General features: G+C 34.7%; 1 protein-coding gene across 1 annotated transcript in view; it reads left to right on the top strand.

Moving 5' to 3' along the window:
• The window catches only part of LOC106056167 (phospholipid-transporting ATPase ABCA1-like), a 55052-nt gene extending 28337 nt beyond the window's left edge, over positions 1-26715 (top strand). Inside the window, exons 31-61 of the mRNA XM_056021505.1 lie at positions 491-629; positions 1063-1261; positions 1459-1575; positions 1927-2095; positions 3056-3157; positions 3379-3468; positions 3594-3790; positions 4172-4350; positions 4501-4528; positions 5134-5348; positions 5993-6116; positions 6361-6619; positions 6761-6868; positions 8798-9013; positions 9616-9779; positions 16737-16797; positions 17235-17412; positions 17553-17668; positions 18949-19087; positions 19968-20086; positions 20183-20317; positions 20589-20712; positions 21451-21519; positions 22306-22412; positions 22562-22703; positions 22828-22962; positions 23131-23234; positions 23585-23677; positions 23851-23950; positions 24211-24348; positions 24525-26715. Coding sequence (XP_055877480.1) covers positions 491-629; positions 1063-1261; positions 1459-1575; positions 1927-2095; positions 3056-3157; positions 3379-3468; positions 3594-3790; positions 4172-4350; positions 4501-4528; positions 5134-5348; positions 5993-6116; positions 6361-6619; positions 6761-6868; positions 8798-9013; positions 9616-9779; positions 16737-16797; positions 17235-17412; positions 17553-17668; positions 18949-19087; positions 19968-20086; positions 20183-20317; positions 20589-20712; positions 21451-21519; positions 22306-22412; positions 22562-22703; positions 22828-22962; positions 23131-23234; positions 23585-23677; positions 23851-23950; positions 24211-24348; positions 24525-24809 — 4351 coding nt within the window. The 3' untranslated portion in view covers positions 24810-26715. The remainder of the gene's footprint in view (positions 1-490; positions 630-1062; positions 1262-1458; positions 1576-1926; positions 2096-3055; positions 3158-3378; positions 3469-3593; positions 3791-4171; positions 4351-4500; positions 4529-5133; positions 5349-5992; positions 6117-6360; positions 6620-6760; positions 6869-8797; positions 9014-9615; positions 9780-16736; positions 16798-17234; positions 17413-17552; positions 17669-18948; positions 19088-19967; positions 20087-20182; positions 20318-20588; positions 20713-21450; positions 21520-22305; positions 22413-22561; positions 22704-22827; positions 22963-23130; positions 23235-23584; positions 23678-23850; positions 23951-24210; positions 24349-24524) is intronic.

Consider the following 26715-nt stretch of genomic DNA (forward strand, 5'->3'; position numbering starts at 1 on the left):
TCTGAAATAGACCCCTTGCAAACAAAGGCAGGTGTGGCAAAATAAGAAGGTTGCAGCTGGGTTTGCATGGCTACATGAATTACCGTACTTATCCTTAATCAGCTATGTCTGATCAAGTCATAGATCTAGTTTCTGACATACTCATGAATTGCCATACTTCAAAGATAAACTTACTTATGAACCTGTGCCATGACCTGTGCAAGGGAAGAATAACATTAAGAGGGGGAAAAAAAAGCTTTAAGGTATCATCCTTTGTGGATTTTCACTTGCTTTTTATGGTTTATGAAAAATATTTATATATTATTTAGATTACTATCTGGATAAAATGAATGATGAGTTCTGCAGAAAAATTTCAATTGTTTGAGTCAATTTGCAAACATTTATTGTTATTCTTCATACAATCTTAAGTTAACTAATAATTTTATTTTGGTAACTCAGAGACTTAACTAAAGGTAGAGCTAAAATGACATTGTGTGTTTCTATATTTCAGATACATGGTGGCTGCATTCTTCACTCAAACCAGCATGTCCTTTTTGTTTGCCACAGTTCTTTACTTTTTGCTTTTTTTACCTTTTACCCTTTTTGTTAGTCTTGAGTATCAACTAACAAGTTGGCAATTAATATTAGCGGTAAACTTAAACATTTATTATTATATTTTTTTTTACAATTGAATCTTTCAAAAACTAAACATTATTTATTCAGTTGTTATGTTATTGTCCTAGTTATTATTTCTTTTGTTAAACAAATGTTTAAAAAAATATATTTAAAAAACGTCCATTCACTTAAGATGAAAGATACTGCTTAAATATTGAGATAAAGTAATAATTCATAAACTTGTATTATCTATGCCATGCATTCTTTCAAAGAATGTTAGGTAACATTATTTGGAAGTAAATTAATATCATATGACATGTTTTTTTGTTGTTGTTTTTTTTAGTAAAATGCAATTTATATTACTTATCTCTCAGGTTTTTTTTAAATGTTAGATAACATAAAATAATATATGCCGAAATATATGCTTTTTGACAGAAGTAACACTAAAATAAAATATCTCTGTTGCAGTCTCTGTGCTCCACTTCATCATTTGGTTTTGGCATATTCAAGATTTCAATTCTTGAGGAACAAAATATTGGAATTCAGTGGTCTAATATCAATGTTTCTTTAAATGAGCAACCCAGTTTTGCTTGGTCAATGTATTTTCTGTTGATAGACAGCGCTATTTTTTTCCTTGTTGGATGGTATGTTCAAGAAATTAAACCAGGTATATTTAATTAAAATAATTTTTTAGGACGTCTCCCAGATATGCTATTTTGTAATATTCTAAGGTTATGCTATACCTCTTGTTTGTTCTGCAGTTAATGTTTAACAATCAAAATATTTAAATCATTAAAAACAAATGTTATTACAGTGTAATATTTAATCTTAAAAAAATGATAATGTTTTTTTTTAAATTTTCAGGACATTATGGTTTGGGAGAGAAATTTTATTTTCCCTTTCAAATGTCTTATTGGAAACGTTTTTTCAAATACAAACTTCCTACTAGAGAAATGACTGGCAGAATGACACACACAGAAAGTTAGTTGGTGTTTTTTTATGCACATATAATAATAATTGTTTACATAAGCATGTACATAGACCTTCAATATCTTGACGTTTAAGTAGATAGCTTTTCATTATACAGTTCCAGCTGCAACCTACATACTTTGCCACATCCTGTGCAGACATAATCATCTCCGATGGTGGTAGATTTAGATTATTTCTCAATTTTCATCTGTATTATAAATGTCCTGGATGCAATTACATACATTTGGCATAATACTTCAGCTTATTAGTGGTTCTGTTTTTTTTTGTCGTCTTTAAGTATTAAACCTTTCCCAAATATCCTTAGTTTTTATTTGTTCTCAATCTGCTAATATTTTAATACAGGTAATTGGTATGAAGCAATGCCTGCAGATGTAAAAGTTGGCATATCTGTTGAAAACATCAGCAAAGTATACAATAATAAAAAAGTGTTAGACCAACTAGATCTACAGTTCTATGAGAATCAGATCACTTCACTCTTGGGACATAATGGAGCTGCCAAAACTACTACTATGTAAATATCATTTCTTATGTTAATATTTATGTTTACATTACAATTTGTTTTGGTTAACTTCTTCAAAAATATTCTTAATTTGATTGGATTTGGGAATTTTGGCACATCAGCACAATTTAGGCCATGTTGAGCTCATAATCCCTCAAGGACTACTTAACCTATATGGGTCAAGTTCTAAAAGTTACAACACAACTGAGGTATTAAAAAATAGGTCCACTCACAACTCAAATAAGTCTAGGAATATTTTCATTCACTGTTTTTAAACGTTTTATAGTAACAGCTAAAGAATGTTCATTTATAAACAATTATTTTATAAAATCAGCATAAATGAAATGTAATTATACCAACTTAACATGGTCAAATATTTTATTTATCTATTGAAACAAATACACAATTTTACATTTAAACGATACAAATGTACACAATGTTGAGCTCTTTACTCTGAAAAAATTATGAAAACTATTAAGGGGATATTGATATGATCTGACCATCTGTGATCTTAAATTACTGGCTGAAATATTTTTTGAAGGGCCAGATTTTTTTTCTTCATATATTTGTGCTTTGTTCTGGACTGACTTCACACTGGATCCACTGTATTGGACTGGATTTTGAATCATGACTTTGACTTGTACTAGTGAAGTTGTGAAGTGACATGAAGTGAAGTGACTCTACGCCTTTGCTCTTTTTATAGGGTCCCAGAAGGCCTTCTAGAAACCAAAGGAAGGTTGCTCATCTTTTCTGGGGGAGCACACAACCGTATCCAACATAACTGGCCTGAGCAGTGTTCACAATAAATCTTTCCTAAAGCAGCTTCACACTGCCAGTTGTCATTCATCATGGTTAACAGCTTGTCTTGCACTGGCCTGTGTAATTTATGTCAGCTTGCTACACACACACACACAAGTATCTCTATCCAAGTCATTTCCAGAGTTATAACACTATGTTTACTTTTGTTTTTAGTAAGATCATCTGTGGTTTGCTGAAACCTACTAGTGGTCATGTGTCTTTCAGCAATAACTCTTTGTTAGGACTATGTCCTCAGCAGAACTCTTTTTTTAATTAGTAAGTGATTTTAATTTTTTCCGTTTTTTTTTTTTTTTGTAGCGTCTATTCAATGCCATTCATACTATTTTGAAATACAAAAATATATCTAGCCTATAATAGCTCATTTAAATAAAAGAAAAACTTATTTAAACTTATTTTAAAAATCTAAAATGTTTAGGCTTGTTACATTTCCCCAGCCCTGGTACTTTTTATAAAATCTTTTTTTTTATATTATCCAGCATGACTGTCAAAGAAAACATGAGGTTTTATGCAGGAGTAAAAAATAATAGATCTAAAAACAAAAAGATCATATCATTGGAAATTTACAGGTAGATTCATTCACAATTTTTTTAGATTGACTGATCAACACAGAAAACTTATTCTGTAAGCAATTATAAAAAAAATGTTTGCTGTCATTGTTTTAGTAACCTGAATATTTATTTCCTATGAATAGACTATTGAAAGAGGTAGACCTATGGCAAAACAGAAATATCCCAGCTAGAAACCTATCATATGGCATGAAACGACGCCTCTGTGTGGCTTTGGCATTTGTTGGGGGATCAACATCAATCATTTTAGATGAGCCTACAAGTGGAATTGACCCTCACACTCGGAAACATATCTGGAATTTATTAACAAAAAACAGGACAGGTAAAATTTGCTTAATAGTACAAAAAATAAAATGGTGTTACATACAGATTTCTAACATAGTAATAATCAGAAAGACACAAAGATAAAGGCCCATTTCTTGATCCATTTGCTAGGACAAATTTATACAAATACTCCTTCTTTCTTAGTGCTATTAGAGCATGAAATGAGTTGCCTGAGTCAGCCAGGAAAATTAAAACTTTGCAGAGTTTAAGTCATTGATTAACATGCATGACTAGATTGACTTAGGAATACACATAGAATGTAATCATCATCTATTTTAAAGTAATGTCTCATAAGATAAGATAGATAGATATATATATATATATTCCAGGTATGAACTACTTGGAAAGCTGCTCCAATTGTTACTAATGTGTATTACAGGTCGAACTATTGTGCTCTCAACCCATCACCTAGACGAAGCAGATTTTTTAAGTGATAGAATTGGAGTCATGCATCAAGGGAAGTTAATTTGCTGTGGTTCTCCCACATTTCTTAAACAGTCTGTTGGAGGTGGTTATCGCCTTACTATAATGAAGGCAGATCAGACAAGTTTGAGACAGGTAAGTAGCCTTACAAAAAAATATTCTTTTTAGAAATACACAGAAAACATGTCTATACATTTAAATAAGACATTTAAAACATTTTTTTTTCTTCATCATATTTAGTTGATGTTCTAAAGAGTTAATGCTAGTTTTATAACTATTTTACAGGATCAACCACAAGAAATTATTGACCTTAGTGAGTATATACTTGCAAAATAACTTAAAAGAGAATCTTATTTTTGTCTTTTAAATAAAGTGGTATGTGCTGTGGTTACAATGATTTTAACTTAACTCTTTGTGAAACAGTATAAGGAGATGTGATAGTAAACAAAGGTCTGCTGGAAGCAAGATTTAGCTGGTAGCAAGCCAAGGGTGTCCAACTGCCATTTCCAGCTTAACATCATTATGTTTTACATGTTTGGGATGTTCCTTCAGAGTTGAAGATAATTTACTTCCTAGTCCAAACCTCCCGCAGGTTGACAGGGGATGGGAGCAGGCAGAGAAGTCTGAACGACAGTCCAGCATGCAAACCGCACGACCAGGCAGTCATCCTAGAATCAACCTCTTCTATAATTGTGACCCCTTACTTCTATAGCCCATATGCTATATCTCTTAAGGATGAAATACATTTACTTTTCTTTAACCAATCGAACAGTTTGACAGGAAGCTTAGTCCTCACAATCATCCAACACACATTTTCACACTGACATTTGTTTTAAAGTCAGTTCTGATTCTAGAAACTAAATACAGCCCTGACCTACTTAATCTATTTGTATACACTAAACACTTTTTTATTTCCAGGATCCAAGAGTTCAACAGCAGCAATTACAACGTTCATTCAATCTTTATGTTCTAATGCAACTCTTGAAGAGCAAGCTGGATCTGATTTGATCTTTAACTTACCTAAAGATCACAGCTTGATTGTACCAATAGATGAATTTTTCAGAAGATTAGATCAATCTGTTAATCAACTAAATATTGGTAGTTATGGATTGTCTGACACTTCACTGGAAGAGGTATGGTGTATTTTGATAGTGTTTTATGAGTAATATGTAAATATGAATAAATACAACTTTCATGATGAGAATGCAGAATGATCTAATTAGTAGACATATTATTCATAAGCATCATTACAGTACAGCACTACATTAATCACAGGAACTAGGAACTATTTGCAAATGTGATAAAATATGATGTTTATTTATATGACATAAATCCAACTTTTATGATGATATTAGATGAATATAATATCTTTCTATATTCCATTTATAATGTGTTCATTTAACTAAGTCCACTACTTGACTTCACTTAAATTTATTTCATTAATACAACTACTTGCTTTAACTTTTCAAATTCAACTTATTACAATAAAACTAATAACTTCTACTTGTTTCTCCAACTAACAATTTCAACTGAACCACCTCATTTGACTAACACATCAACTGACTTCTTCAACTAACCAAACTTGACTTACTTCTTCAGCTGATCTTGACTTATTCAACTAACAACTTCAGCTAAAACTCTTGATCTCTCATATGACCTTACTTCCGCTCATACCTAACTCATGTTCACTATTTACACTTTCAAGCTCTGTATTTACTAAATTCACTAAAATACAATATGGTACACAATTTGTTAACTGATGCTTTCATATTTAAAGATATTTCTTAAACTGACCAAGTCTGCTGATCAAGATTTGAGCAATAATACTCAAGCCACTAAAACAAAAGTCCCAAATCAACAATCTAGCAGAGTTGACTTTGATGATGGACAATCAAGAACAGGTTTGTTAATAAAATTTAACCAAAATAGTGGTAAAGAACTGGCTAGAGTTTGAATCTCTGGTATTGAAAGTATTTTTATAGAATGATTTTGTCATATAAACTTTTTTCTTCATTTGTTGATTCTTCTTAATTTAATATAATTCTTCCAACAAAACAGTAAATTACTTAAGCTAGTATAAATGTGCGTGTGTATATAAATGACACTTCTTTGTTAAACCAGACCTTATTATGCTTGCTATTTCAGGCTCTCTTGATCCTTTATGTGATATGAACTACAGAAGAACTGGTATGAAATTAAAGTTGGTTCATATTGAAGCCTTGATCCTGAAGCGTCTTCATCATTATCGTCGCAATTGGAGAATGCTTGTATTTTCTATATTTTTGCCAATGAGTTTTGTCTTGCTTTCTTTGATATTCAACTCATTTAGACCAGATGACCTAGACCCCAAGCCACTGCTATTGGACCCTTCAATTTATGGCTCTGGAATAAATTCATTTTACCAGTATGGTTCTGTTTTCCTGTTTTATTTAGCTGTATTCATATTTCTTCTATTACATGTTTATAAATATATCTAATAAATAAAATACAAACCAATGACTCACATCTAATAACAGAATCTATTTTACTTCTTTTTGATGGATAGAGATGCAGTGAAAAGTGATATGACTAATAAATTAGTACATGAACTAGCGGATAATAACATTGGGTATGGTGCTGCTTGTATGAAAGATTGGCAGCAGAAATATTTCAAGTAGGTTTCTGTATTTCTCATCTTTTGCACTAAACATTTAGTTTTTACAGTTTCTATTGCTTGCAATACATAGCTCAGTTTTGTTGATATTTTATTCTACCGTAGAATGTATGTAATGTTGGCTTCACTGCACAACTTTGACAAAATATTGTTACGAATCTCACTATCCAGGCTCTCTGCAAACTGCACCATACACCACCAACTTAAAGAACTTGACAACTCAGGGCTCCAAAGTAACGTAACGCTTTAATGGTTGAATAAATAGCAGCCAATACTGTACAATTGGCAACACGAACACTGTACAAATAGCTCTGCGATAACAAATATCTCTCCGATAACACCGTTCCGCCGTATCAAGTCTTGCACTGGCCTCTCCGTCTCGTTCCGGGCTTGCACTGGGTTCAACAGTTCGGGACTGACTTCACACACTTGGGCTCGTTGTGTCCGACTCGATCACAGACCAAGATCAAGACGCCGTTCGTCTCAACTGTACTTGACAGTACTCCGCACTGAACCGTCGTAATGCTCCGTACAGAACCACACCGTTGAACTGTGCTGTAGTCGACCGTGTTCTGAACTCCTGTCGTGAACCCGCTTTCTGAACCGTCTTGACTGCGACACCTCCGCTCTTATATAGGGTCCCTACTGGCCTTCTCGAACCGGACAGAACGCCGCTCGACGTTTCTAGGTGGTCAGATGACTACAACTCTCGTGACGCTCCTGAGCTCTGTTCACGCCGTCGATCCTTCCCGGACCGCCGTCGATCCTTCCCGAACCGCCGTGTTGACACTCGTCACGGTTGACCGCTCGTCTAGCGCTGGCCTGGGGCGATTTGCGTCGGCTGACTACACTCACACCACTACCCCCATCTGTGCCACCACCAGGTTTATAACAATATGTTGGTCAGTGATGGGGAAAATTGTAAATTCTGCAGATGTTGCCTGCCCGTCACAACTGAGTACCATTTAACATTTGCAATAATATTTTTCAACTGAAACAACTGCAGATCTTGTGATGTGTGATCTTGCAGTTTACTTCTCAAGCATTACAGATAAGAGTTCAGGATTATGTTTATAAAAGTGATAGAAAAAGTACTGCATAATAAAGATTCAGCTCCAACGAGATGCTTAGGCTTCTCTTGATTGAGAAAATATTATACATTTTCTAGTTATCAGTCATAAATCCCATTTCAAATATTTTTATTTGGAGATTTTCCTTTTGGAAGGTGCCACTATGAACATGCTTTAAAGAACAACTCATGCACTGGCTTGTCTTAGCTGGCATATAGGAGAAACCTGGCAGTAAATGGTCTCCATAAGTGACAGCTGGAGATCTCGTACAAAAAGCATGTGATACACACTTCAGGTGCAAAGGAAAGCTAATGTCTACAACAGCCTAGTCTGTTGCAAGAGAGTGGTAAAGTTTCCATAAGAAGTGGCTAACTATACAGATCACAGCTATGACTGTGCAGCCAAATGAAATACTGTACTCCTCTTTAATCTTTTAACTTGAAGACAAGCCTTCTATAGGCATGGGAGTGAGAATATTGTATTCATTGTTGTTGGTTAGTATCATAAACTAATGTGTAAAGACATTTTCTTTAAAGGCAATGGCCAATATTGTTTACCGGACTTCCAGTCTTTCAAAGTGGCCTGTTCAGCAGCTTCATTGGCACATACACCATCTATAGCACATTTAAAATTGTTGAAAAATGTTTTCTCCTAAAATAAAAAAGTAAAGGTAGAGAAAAAATTTTGAAACAGTTTCTTAAAATATGTCTAAAAGCTGTAGCAATTGACTGTTACCAAGAGACTGTATAGTCATTAATTGTACAACAGTAGGCTTTAAAATGTATGAACAGAATATATCCAATGTATACAATGTTTGAAATAAAAATAAATGCTTCACTATTATTTAAACTTTTCTCAGAACTAACAAGTGTGTGTCCAAGTCTCCATGGTACAATAACTCACTGCCAATGTATAAAGTGGAATGTGTAGACAGTCTTCAAACCTTCACATCACAGTCAACAAACTATTTGATTCCAGAAAAACATGTCCAGGCTGACAATTTCATTCAGAATCTCAATGATTGGAGTATTCCTTCTTTTTTAATCAACACATTTGAAATGTACAAACAAAACAGGTATTATCAAATAGTAGTTTCTATCATCTACAGACACTCTTTATCACATGTTATCCAATTGTTATTCTAGTTGTTCAGATTTATTACAGATTTAAACTATACTTAGACATTGATTTCCCTTCATGTAACCCATTTCTTGTTTGAATGGTACTCACAAATAAAATGTTAAACATATGATGGCAAGGGGGAGCAATCAATAATTGATACATTTTGTTTGCTAACCCAAAAGTAGTGGAATCTAATAGATAGCAAACCTACTTTATAGATGTACATGCTATTATTGTCTGTCATGCATACTTTATACATGCCATTAGTGTCTGCCAAGCTAAGAAATTTTTGTTGTATCTTCTGGAGAAAAAGATTATAAATTGAGATTTGATTACTATTTACATCTAGCTATATTGGGTTAACTTCTTTGAGACTATAATCGTAGTTGGTCACAGTTTTTACATTATACCCTTGTAGATATTTGAGTATCAAAACTCAAGCTTTCTTTGTTCTACAAAATTTTCAAGTCAAAAGTTTATACAAATTTGTAGTTGCCATTTTTATAAGAACATTGTTGCCTATTTGAATGATGCTCTGTAATGTTTATTGTACAGGTTTGGTGGCTGGTCATTTGAAAGTTTGGACAAGAAGGATTCATTAGACACTTATGTCTGGTTCAATACAAAAGGTTATCACTCAATGCCATCTTATTACAATGCTCTCACCAACACAATCCTAAGAGCTCAACTTCCTGATGGCAGAAACTCTTCAGAATATGGTAGGCACACTTTTATAGATAATTAACTATCCTTTATTTTACAAACATCTATGATATTTTCTACCTTAAATACATAAATATTGATTGATTGAATGATTCTTGGTCTTTCTTCCCTTTTTTTTTACATTAATCATAAATTATATACATAAAGTCTGTTCAATTTAATTGCCTACTAAAGATTGCTTAAGAACAGTCCTTTAATAATGACGGCCATGTATTCTTTTTCAAAGATCAAGGGTGAGTGGAATGTTTCACAAGACTGCACAAACCAGTTGTGATATACATATTTTGTCACATCTAATTCAGATAAAGCCAGTGTCTGCAAGGAATCTTTTTAAGAATAGTCCAATGCTAACAAAAAACTCTTTTTCACTTAGTTTCTTCCCAAATACAACAATTTATAATGAATTGTTTTCTCAACATTTAACCTTCAATTAAATATTATTTGCTTTCACATTTTCTTCTTTCCTTTGTTTTTCTACTGATCTTTATTGTTTTTTCCTTTGTTTTTCTACTGGTTTTTATTGTTTTTTTCCTTTGTTTTTCTACTGATCTTTATTGTTTTTTTCCTTTGTTTTTCTACTGATCTGTATTGTTTCTTTCCTTTGTTTTTCTACTGATCTTTATTGTTTCTTTCCTTTGTTTTTCTACTGATCTTTATTGTTTCTTTCCTTTGTTTTTCTACTGATCTTTATTGTTTCTTTCCTTTGTTTTTCTACTGATCTTTATTGTTTTTTTCCTTTGTTTTTCTACTGATCTTTATTGTTTTTTTCCTTTGTTTTTCTACTGATCTTTATTGTTTTTTTCCTTTGTTTTTCTACTGATCTTTATTGTTTTTTTCCTTTGTTTTTCTACTGATCTTTATTGTTTCTTTCCTTTGTTTTTCTACTGATCTTTATTGTTTTTTCCCTTTGTTTTTCTACTGATCTTTATTGTTTCTTTCCTTTGTTTTTCTACTGATCTTTATTGTTTTTTTCCTTTGTTTTTCTACTGATCTTTATTGTTTTTTTCCTTTGTTTTTCCCGTCCCGAGACATGACGTTAAACTGCGCTCCTCTTTCCTTAGCACTTTTGGAGCTCAAAATTGCCCTACTTCTTTTCTATCATTGTGTCTGCCTCCTCTTTTCCTAAGTCTGCCTTCATTGATCATCACACTGTCTCCTTAACTTTAAATTCTCACTACGTCCTAGACCAGTCCGTTTGCCGTGGACTGCGACGGGTAAGGGGGGATAAAGAGATCCTGGTGTTTGAGTGGTGGCTATCTGAGGATAAACCACAACAACACAATACTTTGGCTCCAAGTTCCCCTAGACCTGAGACCCAGATGGCCCGCTCTGGGTCAACCGGCTGGTCATGCCGAGCTACCAGCATAGGTCGTCGACCTATGCTGGAGGGCGGTGGCTGGAGGGTCAATCAGGGAGCTGCTGTATCGGACACATGTCCGATGTAGCAGCTGACTGAGTATAGCACCTGTGTAGCCCTGGCGGGCTCATTCTGGACATCCGAATGGCCCGTCCCCTTGTTGGACTCGATGGCGGGTGGGGAGCACAGGTGCCGAATTAACCAAAATATATATGGACAAAAAAACACACACAAAACTACTTGCCCCAGACCTATGTCTGGGCAAGAAACGTCGAATTGACGATAAAAAAGAGGAGGTCCCAAAAAGCTGTGCCACCTGACCATCATTTCTGATGGTTAGATGCACAGAGGAGGGAAAAAGCCTGACAAAGTTGAGCCCTTTTATTATCTATAAGGGACTCAAGTCAGTAGTGGGAGAGCCCAAGAGTGTGTCTAAGCTACACAAAACAATGGAATTCCTTGTAGAAGTAGACAGCAAGACACACTCTGATGGGCGATTTTAAGATGCAGAAGACTCTGTGATCTCCAAGTGGAAGTCATGCCACACAAGAGCCTGAACACCAGCAGAGGTGTAATCAGCTCTAGGGACCTACTGGAATGTTCCGAGAAGGAAATAGTGGAGGGCATTGAAGGAGTCACCCATGCCCGGCGCATTACCAGGCGCAGGGAGGGTGAGGAGATCAAAACCGCCACTATTATCCTCACATTCGGAACTAGGACACCGCCAGAGTATGTGAAGGCAGGATACCTACGAGTTCCAGTGAGGCCCTACATACCTAACCCCATGAGGTGCTTCAAGTGCCAGGGTTATGGACACGGCGCGGCAGTCTGCAAGAGGAACACTGTGTGTGCCAGATGTGCTGGAGAGGGTCATGAGGACAAGGGCTGCACAGCCCAGTTCAAATGCTCAAACTGTCAAGCTGGCCACTCAGCCTACTCCAAGGACTGCCCTGTGTGGAAACAGGAGGTTGCCGTGCAGGAGTACAAGGCAAGAAACGGATGTACCTTTAGCCAGGCGAAATCGGCTGTACTGGCCCTACCCAAGGGCCAATTCGGCTTGACAAAGACCTACGCCCAGGCTGTTGCTAAGAAAGGAAGATCCATAGCCACACAGACGGACACATTGACCCCACCACCCCCTCCTCCTCCCCCAACTCAGAAGAAAACACCGCCAAAGAACACACCTCTGAAGAAACAAGAAAGCCCTGTTGTCATGCTAAAGAACAGGTTCTCTGTGCTCGCTGATGAGAGCATGGAGACTGAGCAGCATGTCAAAACCAATACTCCGGGAGAACCCGGAGACATCATGTCTGACACAGGTTCTCCTCAGAGAACCCAGCCAGACACCCCAACCTCTACCGAGTTAGAGGTTGACCAACTCCCTAAGGGGAGAAATCAAAGCGGAGAGGATGCCCGAGGTGAGAGAGGAGGAAATAACCTCCGCTCTAACCAGAGGGATCTCCCCTCTCCAGAGAGAAAGACTTCCCCCAAAAGGGGGTTGTCCTCCTCTCCATCCAAACCCAAGAATAAAAATACCAAGGTCACTGGAATAAAGGGAAACCCCTCCGGGGGCCTCCCAAGGCCAAATAGCTCCAAGTAGGTCATCTAGAATAAGCCATGGATTCCAGAATTGTACAGTGGAATTGTAGAGGCCTCAAGGCCAATTACGAGGAAATGCAGGTACTGATGGACTCTGAGACTCCTGTAGCTGTCTGCTTACAGGAAACATTTCTGAAAGCTTCCGAAGCTACCGTGCTTACACCAAGAATGTTGAGGATGCAGAGAGAGCATCGGGTGGAGTCTGTATCCTTGTGAAGGATAGCATCCCCCATGAGAGGGTAGAACTACAGACCACAGTACAGGCCGTAGCAGCTAGAATAACCCTTCACAAGGTTATCACTTGCTGCAGCCTGTATCTACCACCAGGCGCTCCATTAAACCGAACAGACATGGAGGACCTATTGAAACAACTCCCCCGGCCTTATTTAATCCTTGGGGATTTCAATGCCCATAACACCATGTGGGGATCCAACAATACCGACACAAGAGGTCGTATGCTGGAGGATATCTTCCTCCAACATGATTTATGCATACTTAATGATGCATCACCGACCTACTTGCACCCAGGAACTGGATCATTCACATGCATTGACCTCACCGTATGCGTCCCCGGACTACTGGACGATTTTAAATGGTCAGTTAGCAATGATCTACGGGGAAGTGATCACTTCCCAATCATCATTACTAACAATCTCCCTTCATTGGGACGACCTCAGCGGTGGAAACTGAAAAAGGCCGATTGGGAACAATTCCAAAAAAGATGCTCTGAGGATATCACAGAAAATATCCTCCATGAACAGAACCCAGCTGATACCTTTGCTAGCAAGCTACTAAGTATAGCCAGGAAAGTTGTACCCCTAACCTCTGCAAATCCAAAACGGCCTAGCAAACCATGGTTTGATACAGCTTGCAAAAGTGCTATTGGTGATAGGAAAAAACGACTGGCTGCATTTATAAAGAATCCTTCCCAGGAAAACCTAAAGCTATTCAGGATAGCTAGAGCAAAGGCTAGACAAACCATACGGTCAGCCAAAAGGAATTCCTGGAGAAGTTTTGTCGGCAGTCTGGATGCCAAAACTTCTGCTAGAGCGGTTTGGAAGGCAGTAAGGCGAATCAAAGGGAAAGAATCAAATGCAATAGGGCATTTGAAAAACCAAGGACGAACTGTCACGTCCCCCAGAGAAATAGCTGACTGCCTTGCATCCTCAATAGCAGAAAAATCATCCACTGCACACTACACGCCAGAGTTCCAAAAAGTCAAAACCAGGGAGGAAAGACACCCCATTGATTTCAGGTCAGAGAACAATGAAGACTACAACAAACCGTTCTCGCTTGAGGAACTGAGGGAATCGCTGGACAAGTCACATGACACAGCGCCTGGAGAAGACGAAATCCATTACCAGTTCCTCAAGCACCTTCCCGAACCCTCATTGGCAGTCCTGCTAGGGGTCTATAACTGTGTGTGGCAAACAGGCGCTTTCCCAAACAGCTGGAGGAAAGCCACAGTTATACCGATACCTAAACCGGGAAGAGACGGCTCTGACCCAGCTAACTATCGACCAAAAGCACTAACAAGCTGCATCTGCAAAACCATGGAAAGAATGATTAACAGTAGGCTGGTCTGGTACCTGGAAAGGAATAAAGTGATCTCAAACTACCAGTGCGGATTCCGGCAGGGGCGGACAACAACTGACCACCTGGTAAGGCTGGAAGCTTATATTAGAAATGCATTACTCAGAAGAGAACATCTAGTAGCTGTATTCTTCGATATAGAAAAGGCCTATGACACAACCTGGAAACATGGCATTCTACGTGACCTGGCGCTTATGGGGCTTAAGGGACACCTCCCCCGTTTTGTGGAGGAATTCCTGAAAGATCGAAAATTTCAGGTTCGAGTGGGCAACTCCGCTTCTGACACTCATGACCAGGAAATGGGTGTACCCCAGGGCAGCATTCTGTCAGTCACCCTGTTCAACATTAAAATAAATAGCATCGTAAATGCGCTGTCCCCTGGCATAGAGTGCTCTTTGTATATTGATGACTTTGTCATTCTTACTTATGGGAAAAACATGAACACCTTAGAAAGGAAATTACAGTTATGTTTAAACAAAATTCATGGTTGGGCAAACTATAATGGTTTCAAATTCTCAGACTCCAAAACAGTTAGTATGCATTTTTGTAATCTAAGGGGACTCCACCCAGACCCTGAACTATTTATACACAAAAAGAAGATCCCTGTCGTGAAAACTACAAAATTTTTAGGCCTCACCTTAGATTCCAAATTTAATTTTCTCCCCCACATTAAGGAACTTAAGAAGAAATGCCAAAAGTCATTAAACATACTAAGAGTACTCAGCCATACGGACTGGGGAGCTGACAGAGATACCTTGCTGCTGCTCTATCGGAGTCTAATTCGATCCAAGCTAGACTACGGATCCATAATATATGGAGCAGCAAGGAAGTCGTACCTAAAAATACTGGAACCAATACAAAATGCTGCCCTGCGTCTCTGTCTCGGCGCGTTTCGTACATCACCTATCCCAAGTCTCCATGTGGATGCTGGAGAACTCCCCATGGATATAAGAATGAAAAAGCTTGCAATGCAATATATAGTCAAGCTAAAATCCAACCCCACGAACCCTGTTTTTGTTACTCCATATTTAACCCCACAGAGGTAGAATTATACAATGGAAGGCCTAACGTCATACAGCCGTTGGGCCTTCGAATGAGAGAACCCATCCAAAATTTAACCCCACCCATTGACCAAATCTCTAAAATAGAAACCCCTCAGAATCCTCCTTGGCTAATGAATAAACCCAAATTAAATTTATCCCTCCTTAATTTCAAAAAAGAAAATACAGACCCAAGCATACTACAAGTCCACTTTAGGGAACTGCAGGAGAGCTACGGAGATTGTGGGACCATCTACACAGACGGATCCAAAATGGAGGGAAAGGTCGCGTGTGCCTGCTCCTTTCGGAACAAAACAATCTCCCGTAGACTCCCCGATGGCTGCTCCATCTTTACGGCCGAATTGCACGCAATATTGCTTGCACTTATGGCCGTAAAAGCATCAGAAAGGAGTAAATTTATAATCTGCTCCGACTCCAAATCTGCATTGCAAGCTTTGGGGCGGATGAAGACTGACATCCCATTGGTACATAAGAGCCTGAAGCTGTTGGACCTAATAACAGCCGACCGTAGGGATGTCACCTTCATCTGGGTCCCCTCTCATGTTGGCATTGAGGGAAACGAAGCCGCAGACAGAGAAGCAAAGAGAGCCCTAAATCATGCGGTGTCAGGAACCCAAATTCCCTACTCGGACCTGAGACAAAGTATTGACTCTGCCACCTATCGAGAGTGGCAGAACCGATGGGAGGCTGAGACTCACAGTAAACTCAGGCAGATTGTGGCGGATGTCAGGTGGCGGCCCACATCTAAGGGTCTGACAAGGCGTGGTAGCACAACCATGACCAGACTTAGGATTGGCCACACCTACATCACGCACTCTTTTGTACTGAAGAGAGAGGAGCCCCCACTTTGCGAGTACTGTGACTCTCGCCTCACCGTGGAACATATCCTCGTTGATTGCCCCAGATACCAGGATGTCAGGGCGAAATATTTTAGAGCCACTAATCTAAAAACACTATTTAATAATGTCGACCCTGGGAAGGTACTGGGCTTTATTCGGGAAGTGGGGCTATCTACGAAGATCTGATTTCTGAATTTGTGAACATGCACTATTTACATTAGATTTTTACCAAATATTTAAATTTTTACTACCTTTACTATTTTAACTGTGAATAGACCTTGATTTTAATTATATGACTGTATAGAATCTGGCCCTTGTTGTTTAGAGAGAGAGTAGTCCTTAAGGGACTGCAGGCACGACATGGCCTAAATTGTGCCGATGTGCCTCAAATCCAAAAATCCAAATCCTTTGTTTTTCTACTGGTTTTTATTGTTTCTTTCCTTTGTTTTTCTACTGATCTTTATTGGGTTTTTTTAAATTTTTTTTTGCTTTTTTCTTCACCAGGAATCACAGCAGTGAATCATCCAATAAGATTATCCGGAATTCAGTTAAACTTTAAGTCTTTGTAAGTTGCTCAATATAAAACATGTTTAAATCTGATTTAACTTTCTTTAAAACTCATTTAGGCCAAATTGAAATTCTTATAGTTCCTTAAGCAATACAAATTGATATATTCCTTTTCTTTTTTTCCTTTTCAACAAAATTTTTACTACTGATCTTTTAGTTATTTAACAGCCAAAACACACAAATAGTACAAAGTCCTTGACTGCTTCATGTTAGTATATAGCTTTTTGCCCAGTTATCTAGTATTTCTTGGCCTTTCTTTGACCATGAATGGTTTTGTTGAGCCATCTCAGACCTGGTTCCTGGCAATCAAGACAGCTAATCAACTTAAATTTAACTGTCATACATGACCATAACAAATGAAAGGAAGCACAGCCTATCAAATCAAGACTTTTCCAGAGTTTTAAAATCTACCTTTAACTTTTGTTTCAACCACAGGATCTCATATACAACAGATTTAGAAGTGTCTCTTCTTATGCTGGTGGCTTTTACCTTTGTTCCTTGTGGCTGTGTTCTTTTTGTTATCACTGAAAAAACTATGAAGGAAAGACAACTTCAGAGTATCAGTGGCATGACTAGCATTACTTATTGGACAGTTACCTTTATTTGGGATATGGTTAGTGTCACTATAAGTTGATAGTAAAAATAATGATTTATGGAGTCAATTGTGGTGATACTTACATTTATTGCAGAATACACCAGCTAGTACTATTTTATATACATATATAATCCTGTTGTTATTTTGTGACTTTTTAGTTCATGTACTGCTGTACAATTTGTTTGGGAGTTATTTGGATTGTGCTCGTGAAGCCAGATTCTTTTTATTTGAAAGACAATTTAGCTGCATTTTTTGTGGCCATTCTGCTTTATGGGTAAGTTATAGTTTGTTTAAATAGTTACATTGTTAATGCCCTTTTTTTTCTTAACAAAAATAGTGATAGCCTATAATGTTTTGTGATTTCTTTTCTTTTTTTAAATTTAATGTGTAATTTCTACACTTACGGAAAAAAAATGAGTAAATCTGAGAAAGTTCCTTGTTAGACAATAGATTCTTAGTTAATTGGGAAGTAATTGTACACAAAGTATTACATATTGGATATTTCATGTGATGAGCTACTAACAGTATATAGACATTCAAAGTTAAACTTAGGAATTTTAAAGGTTAAAGGACAAAAATTGTCCATAAGTATTAAATTTCAACCATTTTTAGTTAAACTTAGGAATTCTAAAGATTAAAGGACAAAAATTGTCCAAAAGTATTAAATTTCAACCATTTTTAGTTCTTTATGTGCTGCAAGATTTCTTTTAATAGCTATCAACATGTTTTGCTAAATGTCCTTTGCATCAAGCCTGGCTTTAAAATAGACCCAATGCATGAAACCCATGACTTGTAAATATCCAGAAAAATCATTATTCCTGACAAAATAGTGAGGACTTCATAGCTTTAACTTTATTGCCATCTATTGTAGTCAGCACTGGCTCATGTTTATTTATTATAAAGTTAGGGCTAAATTTTTCTTCTATTACTATACCCAGTTATTGAAAAGCTGACCGTGGATATCACAAGAAATGTGATCATTAATTTTAAATGAATAGAAGGTGTGTAATTGAATTTAGAGTTGGAACAAGGATTAAAGTTTTTTTTTATGTGGAGAGAAAGTCAGATATTTGTTTTTAAGAAGGAGAGTTTGGGTTGTTTCATTTATGATGAGGTAATTGAAATACCTTGTAGCCTATTTGATGTACATATTAAATCCAGTTGATTCTCTTCAAGAGTATGATAGGGCTTTGTGAACTAAGTACATCCACTTGGTAGATCTTCCTGTCAGCAATTCACTAGACTAGTCTTAGAAATAGCTTGCCAGCGAATGTCTAGATAATGAGCCTGCACAACCACATAAGCAACTAATATAGAGGGGTTTGTGGCAGACTCTACCAATGACCTAGCTCAGACAGCTAACCTATACCAGGATGAGAAAACGACTGGTTTGATGCGTACTAATTCAACTTTTTGTTTATTATTTGAAAGTCTTAATTTGAACCTTGTGAGTTGCAACACTAAGCTCTCACCAAATTTTCTCACACATGTATATACTGTTTTATTTAGGATTTCTCTTCAGCATGTTATTAACTGCTACATTTTCCTTTTCAGTTGGTGTATGATTCCCTTGGTTTATAGCGTGAGTCACTGGTTTAACAACGGAGGCAAGGCTTACTTTAGTATCTTCATTAGCAGTGTTCTGTTGGCCACTATTACTCTTGTCTCCTTCCTGACCATAACATTTTTTTCTGTAAGTAGATAGAGTTTGTCTTTAGTTTCTGATGTTTTGGATACACAGAAATATTTTTCTCATTTGGAGTTTTTATAAATTAGCTTAAGGTAAGATAATATATTGATCCTAAAAACAGAAATCTATTTTGATCACTGTAATACTTTAAATAAAATATTTCCAAAAATTAATCACAACACTAAAAAAAAATCTGAAAATAGACATTTGATCCCTTGGCACTTATTCTTAGTCACTTGAATAAAAAGGTAATAAAAAGTATTTTTAATCCTAAAATCTGGTAATGAAGTCCATTCTTTTTTAGACATCTTTCAAAGATGATCATACCATTATTACTAATTATCGATAACTGATGAATGCCTAGTTATCTAGCATGATTCTTGACAAAAATTTAAATTACGTTTTTTTAAACACACTTTTTAGCAGCTACCAAAAGGAGGAATAGTATTATTGGTTTTGTGTAGTCTGTCTGTCAGTCATGTAGTCATGTTTAGATCTAAAAATTTAAAAGTATTATTTAAATTCAGATTTCACAACTTTCTGTCGCATGCTAAAATATAGATGCAATAAATACTTTTAGACTTCTAAAAACAAATCCTAAGATTATTTTTCAAATGGAACTCATTGTTTTATGCAACAATCATTTTTTTAAATATCAAAATCTGCCCTCTGACACAGTTAAGTATTTCAGGCATGTAATTATAAATTGTTTGCAATCAAACATATGGAGTAATTATGAGTGACATTTTGTATTTCTGTTAACTGTTATCAAGAACACAAAATACTCTGTTTTGTATGTATGTTATGAAGTGTGATTTAAGAAACGGCTGTAAACTTGTAAATCTACATTTGAGTGATATTTATATCTTTCAATTTCTTGCAGTACATGACAACTGGATACAAAGTATTAAAATATCTCCTTCTTATAGTCCCTCAATTTAGCATTGGTCAGGGGCTAACTGACATGGCAACCAATACTGCCCTATATAACATTTTTAAAAGGTAAAGAGTTTTGATAATTCTAATTAGTGGAAATTAAATACATTTATTAAATAATCTACTTTGTTGATGCTAAATCTAGATACTTTCTATTTGCAGATATAATGAAGACAGATTTGTTAGTCCATTTAGTACTGAAATCTTAGGTTGGAATCTTTTGGCAATGGCTTTGGAGGGTGTTATTTTCTTTGTATTAAATCTTCTTCTTGATGGTGTCCGACAGCCTGTTTTGAGGTAGCTAAGCTTTAAGCATAAATGCTAGTTGCTATTTATTGTGTATTGTGTATCACAAGTCTTTATTAAGTAATTTTTTTTTTAATTTCAAGTGTTTGATTTATGGCATAGCATATCAAACTTCACGTTACTTTATTGACAAGTTAATCAATAATATAAATGTGTGAGCCATAACATTTACTTTCAACTGCTAATAAATAACAATTGTAATAGAAATGAATTTAATATGAAGAATTTTTATTTTATGTAATCGTCACTTTAATTTTCTTAGTCTTGATCAAGAAAGCAGTTTACTTGAGCAGACTTTGTCAGAAGATGAGGATGTTATTAGAGAAAAAGAAAGAATTCAACAAGGATTAGGAAATGATTTGCTGATTGTTGATAATTTATCAAAGGTATGCTACATTTTTTCAAGAAAAACATAAAATTATAATTTCTGTTATTCATTGGCAATTTTATATAGGCTATGTCACTCCAGGCTACATTTGTAATGATGCAAGAGCATTAGTAGTTTTATTTCGGAAAAGATTCAATTCACACGTCATTTAGCCAACCTTATCTTTTCCTATTATCATATCACTTCTAGATCCAATAATTTTTTAGTTTATCTTTTTAAGTTAATACAGGTGCTTCATTGCATTGCAAAATTTCTATTGAGTTTGAGTCAGTTGCTGTTATTGACATGATGTGATTAGATTCTGAACATTCAAAGAGACAGACTTTATATATTATATTTATATAATAAACTTTTTTAGATTAGTTTGTCATTTTAGTTCTCATGTTTATGTTTGTAATGTTATTACAGTGCCTTGAGCCTACATTTTGTTGGTTAACTGCGCTCTATAAATAATATTACTATTATATATATATATTATGTATATATATATATATATATATATATATATATATATATATTCACTAAGGAGCTTAACAAAAGAATGATGGAGTATAAAATAAGCCTCTATTTTTTTACATCTAGTCAAACATGTGGAAATGAAAAGAAGTAACACCTCTATGTTTGTGACTTTCTTAAAGAGCAAATAAAATATTACATCAAATATTTTAAACATATTTATATATTCAACATTGGTATTTCGATGATAGTAGTTTTTTTTTAATATTCTGTTGTGCAGGTTTACAAAAAAAATGGAAGAAAGTTTTTTGCTGTTAATCACATTAGCTTTGGTGTGCCCGAAGGACAGGTACGATTAATTTCTTTTGATAGTTATCATAAAATTATACATTTAAAGTAGGTATAATTTATTATAGTTTAGGCATAGGTTCATTTATTGTTAATCAAATGTTTGTATTTGAAAAAAATAAATAAATAAACCTTCGCTGACTCTGTTTGTTTTTTAAACATCTAATGTGTAAGCTTTGAATATTGAACTATAAAAACTTTGCTAGAGATTTCACTATGACCTAGATTTCATAGTAGTTCTAGTTGGGATGATTTTTTGTTTCATATCAAACATTGTGATAGACGCTTAAAAAAAATACCTTGCTTATATCAAGAAATTCTAGTTCAGAGTAAAGTGAAGTGAGCTTTTTGATCACTTTGTTTTATGCTGCTTTTTTTTTTAGTGTAACAAGTAATTACTCATTATATTCGGAATAATGATGACTTTCTAATGTCAGATTTTTTTGTACAGTTGAATAGATTTTCTTGTTTCCTATAAATTAGCTTAGTTGGTAGTGATGTACCAATACTTAAGGAACTTTATTAAAGTATTAGCCGTATAAGATCCCTTTAGTGAGCCTTGCCCAATACACGTAGTCCATTATCAGTTTGTGGCTGAGAAGTTTTAAAAAGCTTGGCTTCCTATCTAGATAGCACAAGTTCAAAACCTGACTTGAGCACAAATGCCTCCCAAAAATGGTCCTCTAAAGAGCATGCTATAAGTATGAAAGATACACTATGCATAAATAATTCTAAAACAAAAAGAGAAACATTATTTTAATAGATGGTACTGTTTTTTCATAAAAAGTGTTTTGGTCTTCTTGGTGTTAATGGAGCAGGAAAGACAACTACTTTCAGAATGTTAACAGGGGATTGTCTACCTTCATGTGGAACAGTTATTCTTAAAGGGGAAAGGTAAAATTGTACTTTTCAGACTCTTTTATTTTTAAAAGACTTATCTATTGTTTCTACATTATAAATGAATATGACACTGATGAGAAGTAGGCCTATATGTTAAAATGTAATAATATTAATGTTTTCAAAAATGTGTGTGTTTCACTTAGACTCTCAAAGAAAGATACACATTTTGGACAAAATGTTGGTTATTGCCCACAAGAAGGAGGACTTGATGAATACTTGACAGCAGAAGAAATGCTTTACTTTCATGCTCGTCTACGTGGACTCCATCCATGGCAGACTGAAATAGTGAGTATTTTCTTCAAATGCACAACAGTCAAAATGCAGAACTAGATTTTATTAAGACATGTCTAGTTTTATATTGAATATTACAGTTTTTTAAATCTCAGTTAATAATGAACTTTTTCCTCAGCTTGTAAATGAGCTTCTGGTAGAACTTGGCTTAACTCAGTATGCACATAAAGCTGTACATACTTACAGTGGAGGAACCAAACGAAAATTAGCTTTAGGAGTTGCTTTGCTGGGTCATCCACCAATCGTATATTTGGTATGTTTCATTCTTAATGTTTTTTTATTAAACACAACCTCAACTAATTGCAAAACATATAATAGTTAATGGTGATATGGTTAGGTGGTAGATCAAGTTTACACTATACTTGTGTTACTTGACTTATCTTTTTTATGTTATTTTGTTGATGTGCTTGTTGGCTAAAAGGATGAACCAACAACTGGTATGGATGCTGCTACTAGAAGGTTGGCTTGGAAATGTATTGAAAAAGCGACAAGAAATGGACAGTCAGTTATACTGACATCTCATAGGTGAGATATCTGTATTATTAGTACTACTTTGAATATTAAGCAAGTGAGGAAAGTTGAACTTTCATTCATATACATTTTTTTTCTCTAATTTGTCGATTTTTTTTTCTCTTTCCTAAATACATAATGATGTTATCTAATATCTGCATAAGCCACTTGGTTACCTATCCTGATTCAGAGGGAGTTGTGTTTTCTAAGTGCCTAAATGCAGCATGGAGATACCTCCTCCCCCAAATGTACACAAAAGATATTAGACCAGAGCGCACTTAACATTCTTATAGCATAAAAGATGAGATATACAGAATTAATCATTTAAAAAATATTTTTTTATGTGTACCCCGGTACTTCACCAGCATGGATGAATGTGACACCTTGTGTTCAACTCTAGCCATCATGGTGGATGGTGAGATCAAATGTATAGGAAGTCCACAGCATTTAAAACATAAGTGAGTTTATCTTCTATTTTTTATATTCAAATATTGGGCAAAAAAAAAGTTACAACTCTTGATAGATAATATGATAATAGAGATATCTTATTATAATATTTCATTAAATGTAATATTTCATTAAATGATTTTATTAGGAGAATATTAAAATCTAAATGTATTTTTTAATTTAGGTTTGGTGATGGATATATTGTGACTATTCACAAAGGCAATAAACTATTAACAGATATATGTCATGACTTTGTAAACAGATTTACAGGCTCAGAAGTTATAGTAAGTTTGAAAAGATACAATGCATAAAGTGTTCTGTTAGCAAAATCTAGTGTTTTATACTAGTGATATTATAAAACTTGTTTTTCATAAAGACTATATTTATTTAAAAAGTTCATTTAGTAACTAATGTTATTATATCTCAGATGCTCTAGAAACAAATTTAGAAATTTAAAGAGAGAAATTTGACAACATCACCTGCCAACTAATATATTCATGTATTTCTATAAAGATAAATAAAACAAAGTATTTTTTCTATCTAGGGCAAACATCACAGTTGTGTCAAACTTCAAGTTCCTTTTACCTCCTTTTCTCTTGCTAATATTTTGACATATTTACAAGCTGCACAAGAAGTTCAAAGTATCAGCTTCTATTCTGTAACTCAGACAACATTAGACTCAGTAAGTAGTTCTCATTCCTCCAACAGTGTCTTCTTTTCCTCAAATTCTATTACTTACTTTATTGTTAGTTTAATTGTTTATTGAATAGCAAGAAATATATTTGATGTTTTCTTTATTTCTGTTGTTAGAAAAAAGGAATTATTCATAAATTTGTTTTTCATATCTCTCTCTCACAGGTTTTTATTAAATTTGCACATGAACAATCAACAGGCTATGCAAATAACATTTCTGACAAACATGAAGCCTCCAAATCATCCAGTCAACCTTCATCATCAGACTCTGGCTCCACATTTTCTAAGGAAGTCTCCACATCAGTGTCCAATAGTGATTTGGAAAATTTGTCTGGCTTTAAAAATCCAGCATTTCTTGGACACATTAGCACTAAGGTAGAATCGTCACCAGCTGATACTAACAGTAGGAGACGATACGTTAGCATTATCCCCATTAAACCTCAGAAGTAGAACAATAATTAGTATTAAAATCTACAGACACTTTCCTCTTCTGCTGTACCTGAGATTATAATAACTGGATATTGTGAAGAAAAAAAGAGAGAGACAGAATGAAAACACCAATATTTTAATTGTTTTAAAACTGAGTTTATGTAAATCTCCATTTTGAATGTGAAGAATATCAAACTTGTATATATCAGTGCTCATTTTGTTGTAGCTTTTAGTCTTTGTTCGGAATAGTATGTTATTTTTAATTGGAGTTTATTAATTGATATTGCCTTATCTTTTGTAAGAATGTTGTAAATAATTGTTAAACTATTTATTAATATTTAACAAATTAATAATGTTCATAGAAGCTTTAAAAATCAACTGAATTTGGTCACTTTCTAGTATCATTTTTCAAAAATGATTTAAAAACATTTCTCTGAATTCTGAGTTTACTCTATAGTAATGGTGACTTCTAAGATTTAAAAGTAGTTGTCACTTACCTTCATAACTTCTGGGGAAGGCAGGGATTGGCAATCATTGAGTATCTTTCCACTACAAACTTTTTATGTATCACATGTTTTTCTTCGCAAGCAGCATAATGGTGATAATGAATGTGATATTATTATTGTAGTGATATTTGAATCTTTTTTTAATATGGTAAGACTAGATCAATAAATTTGATATCTACTGGTTAATTTCTAGTTTGAATGACAATTGGTCCATTGTTATATAACAAAAATAGACCGCCGGTGAACAATGGCTTTGTCAGCACAAGATGTGAAAGAATATATGCATGTCACAACTGGGTTTGCATAATCATGTGAAACACTGCACTCATCCTTAATCTTCAGAATCGAAGACAATTAAAATTTTAAAAGATATATATAGATATAGATAGATATATATATATAGATAGATATATATATATATTTTTTATTTTTTTTTTGTTAACCAAACCAAATACTACAAAAATTATTTTTAATGTTTCAATATTATAATGAAATGATCTGTAGTCATTTTTCGACTGAAGGCGGCCATACATAATAGATAACCTTGGTTAGGCCAATAATAGAATATGCATCCTCCGTTTGGGACCCCTCAACTCAAGAAAACATTAAGAAACTGGAACAGACACAAAATAGAGCAGTGAGATTCATAACAAACGAATATTCACATTTGACTAGAGTAACACCTTTAGTAAAATCACTAAATTTAGAAAGCCTTCAGGACAGAAGGCTCAAAAGTAAAGTAGCAATCATACATAAAACACTGAACCATAATCTTCAAATACAAAAACAAAATTTAATAAAATACTCTGAAAGACACAAAGATAAAGGCACATTCCTCGTCCCATATGCTAGGACAAATTTGTACAAATACTCCTTCTTCCCTAGTGCTATTAGAGCATGGAATGGGTTGCCTGAGCTAGCCAGGAAAACCAGTGACTTGGCAGAATTTAAGTCATTGGTTAATATGCATGACTAAATGCATGACGCGTAGGACGTAATCATCTTCTTTTTTGAAGTAACGTCTGTATTATATAAGATAAGAAGAAGAAGATAAGATCATGTTTTTTTTTAAAGTTTTTAACATGCTTGTGAAATACTTTAATATTTTTTACAGTCATGTATGGAGGCGCGGTATTCTATATTAATATATTTTTTGTAAATCTGATGTATTCTATATTAATATATTTTTTGTAAATCTGATGTGTTTTTTTGTCTCTCTACTTGTTATACTATTTTGAAGGCTGTAATAATTGTTGTATATTACATTGATTTATCTTTTTTTACATCAAAATTTATTGAAACTTGAAATATTTTAAATTTCATTATAACTATGAAACTATTGTTCCTAGATCTTTGGTGTTTGGCATCAAATAGTATTGGATACAATTAATTTTTTTAAATATTAAATATTCTTCCAACTA

This window comes from Biomphalaria glabrata, chromosome 2 (genome assembly GCF_947242115.1).
Source record: "Biomphalaria glabrata chromosome 2, xgBioGlab47.1, whole genome shotgun sequence".
NCBI classification, from domain to species: domain Eukaryota; kingdom Metazoa; phylum Mollusca; class Gastropoda; family Planorbidae; genus Biomphalaria; species Biomphalaria glabrata.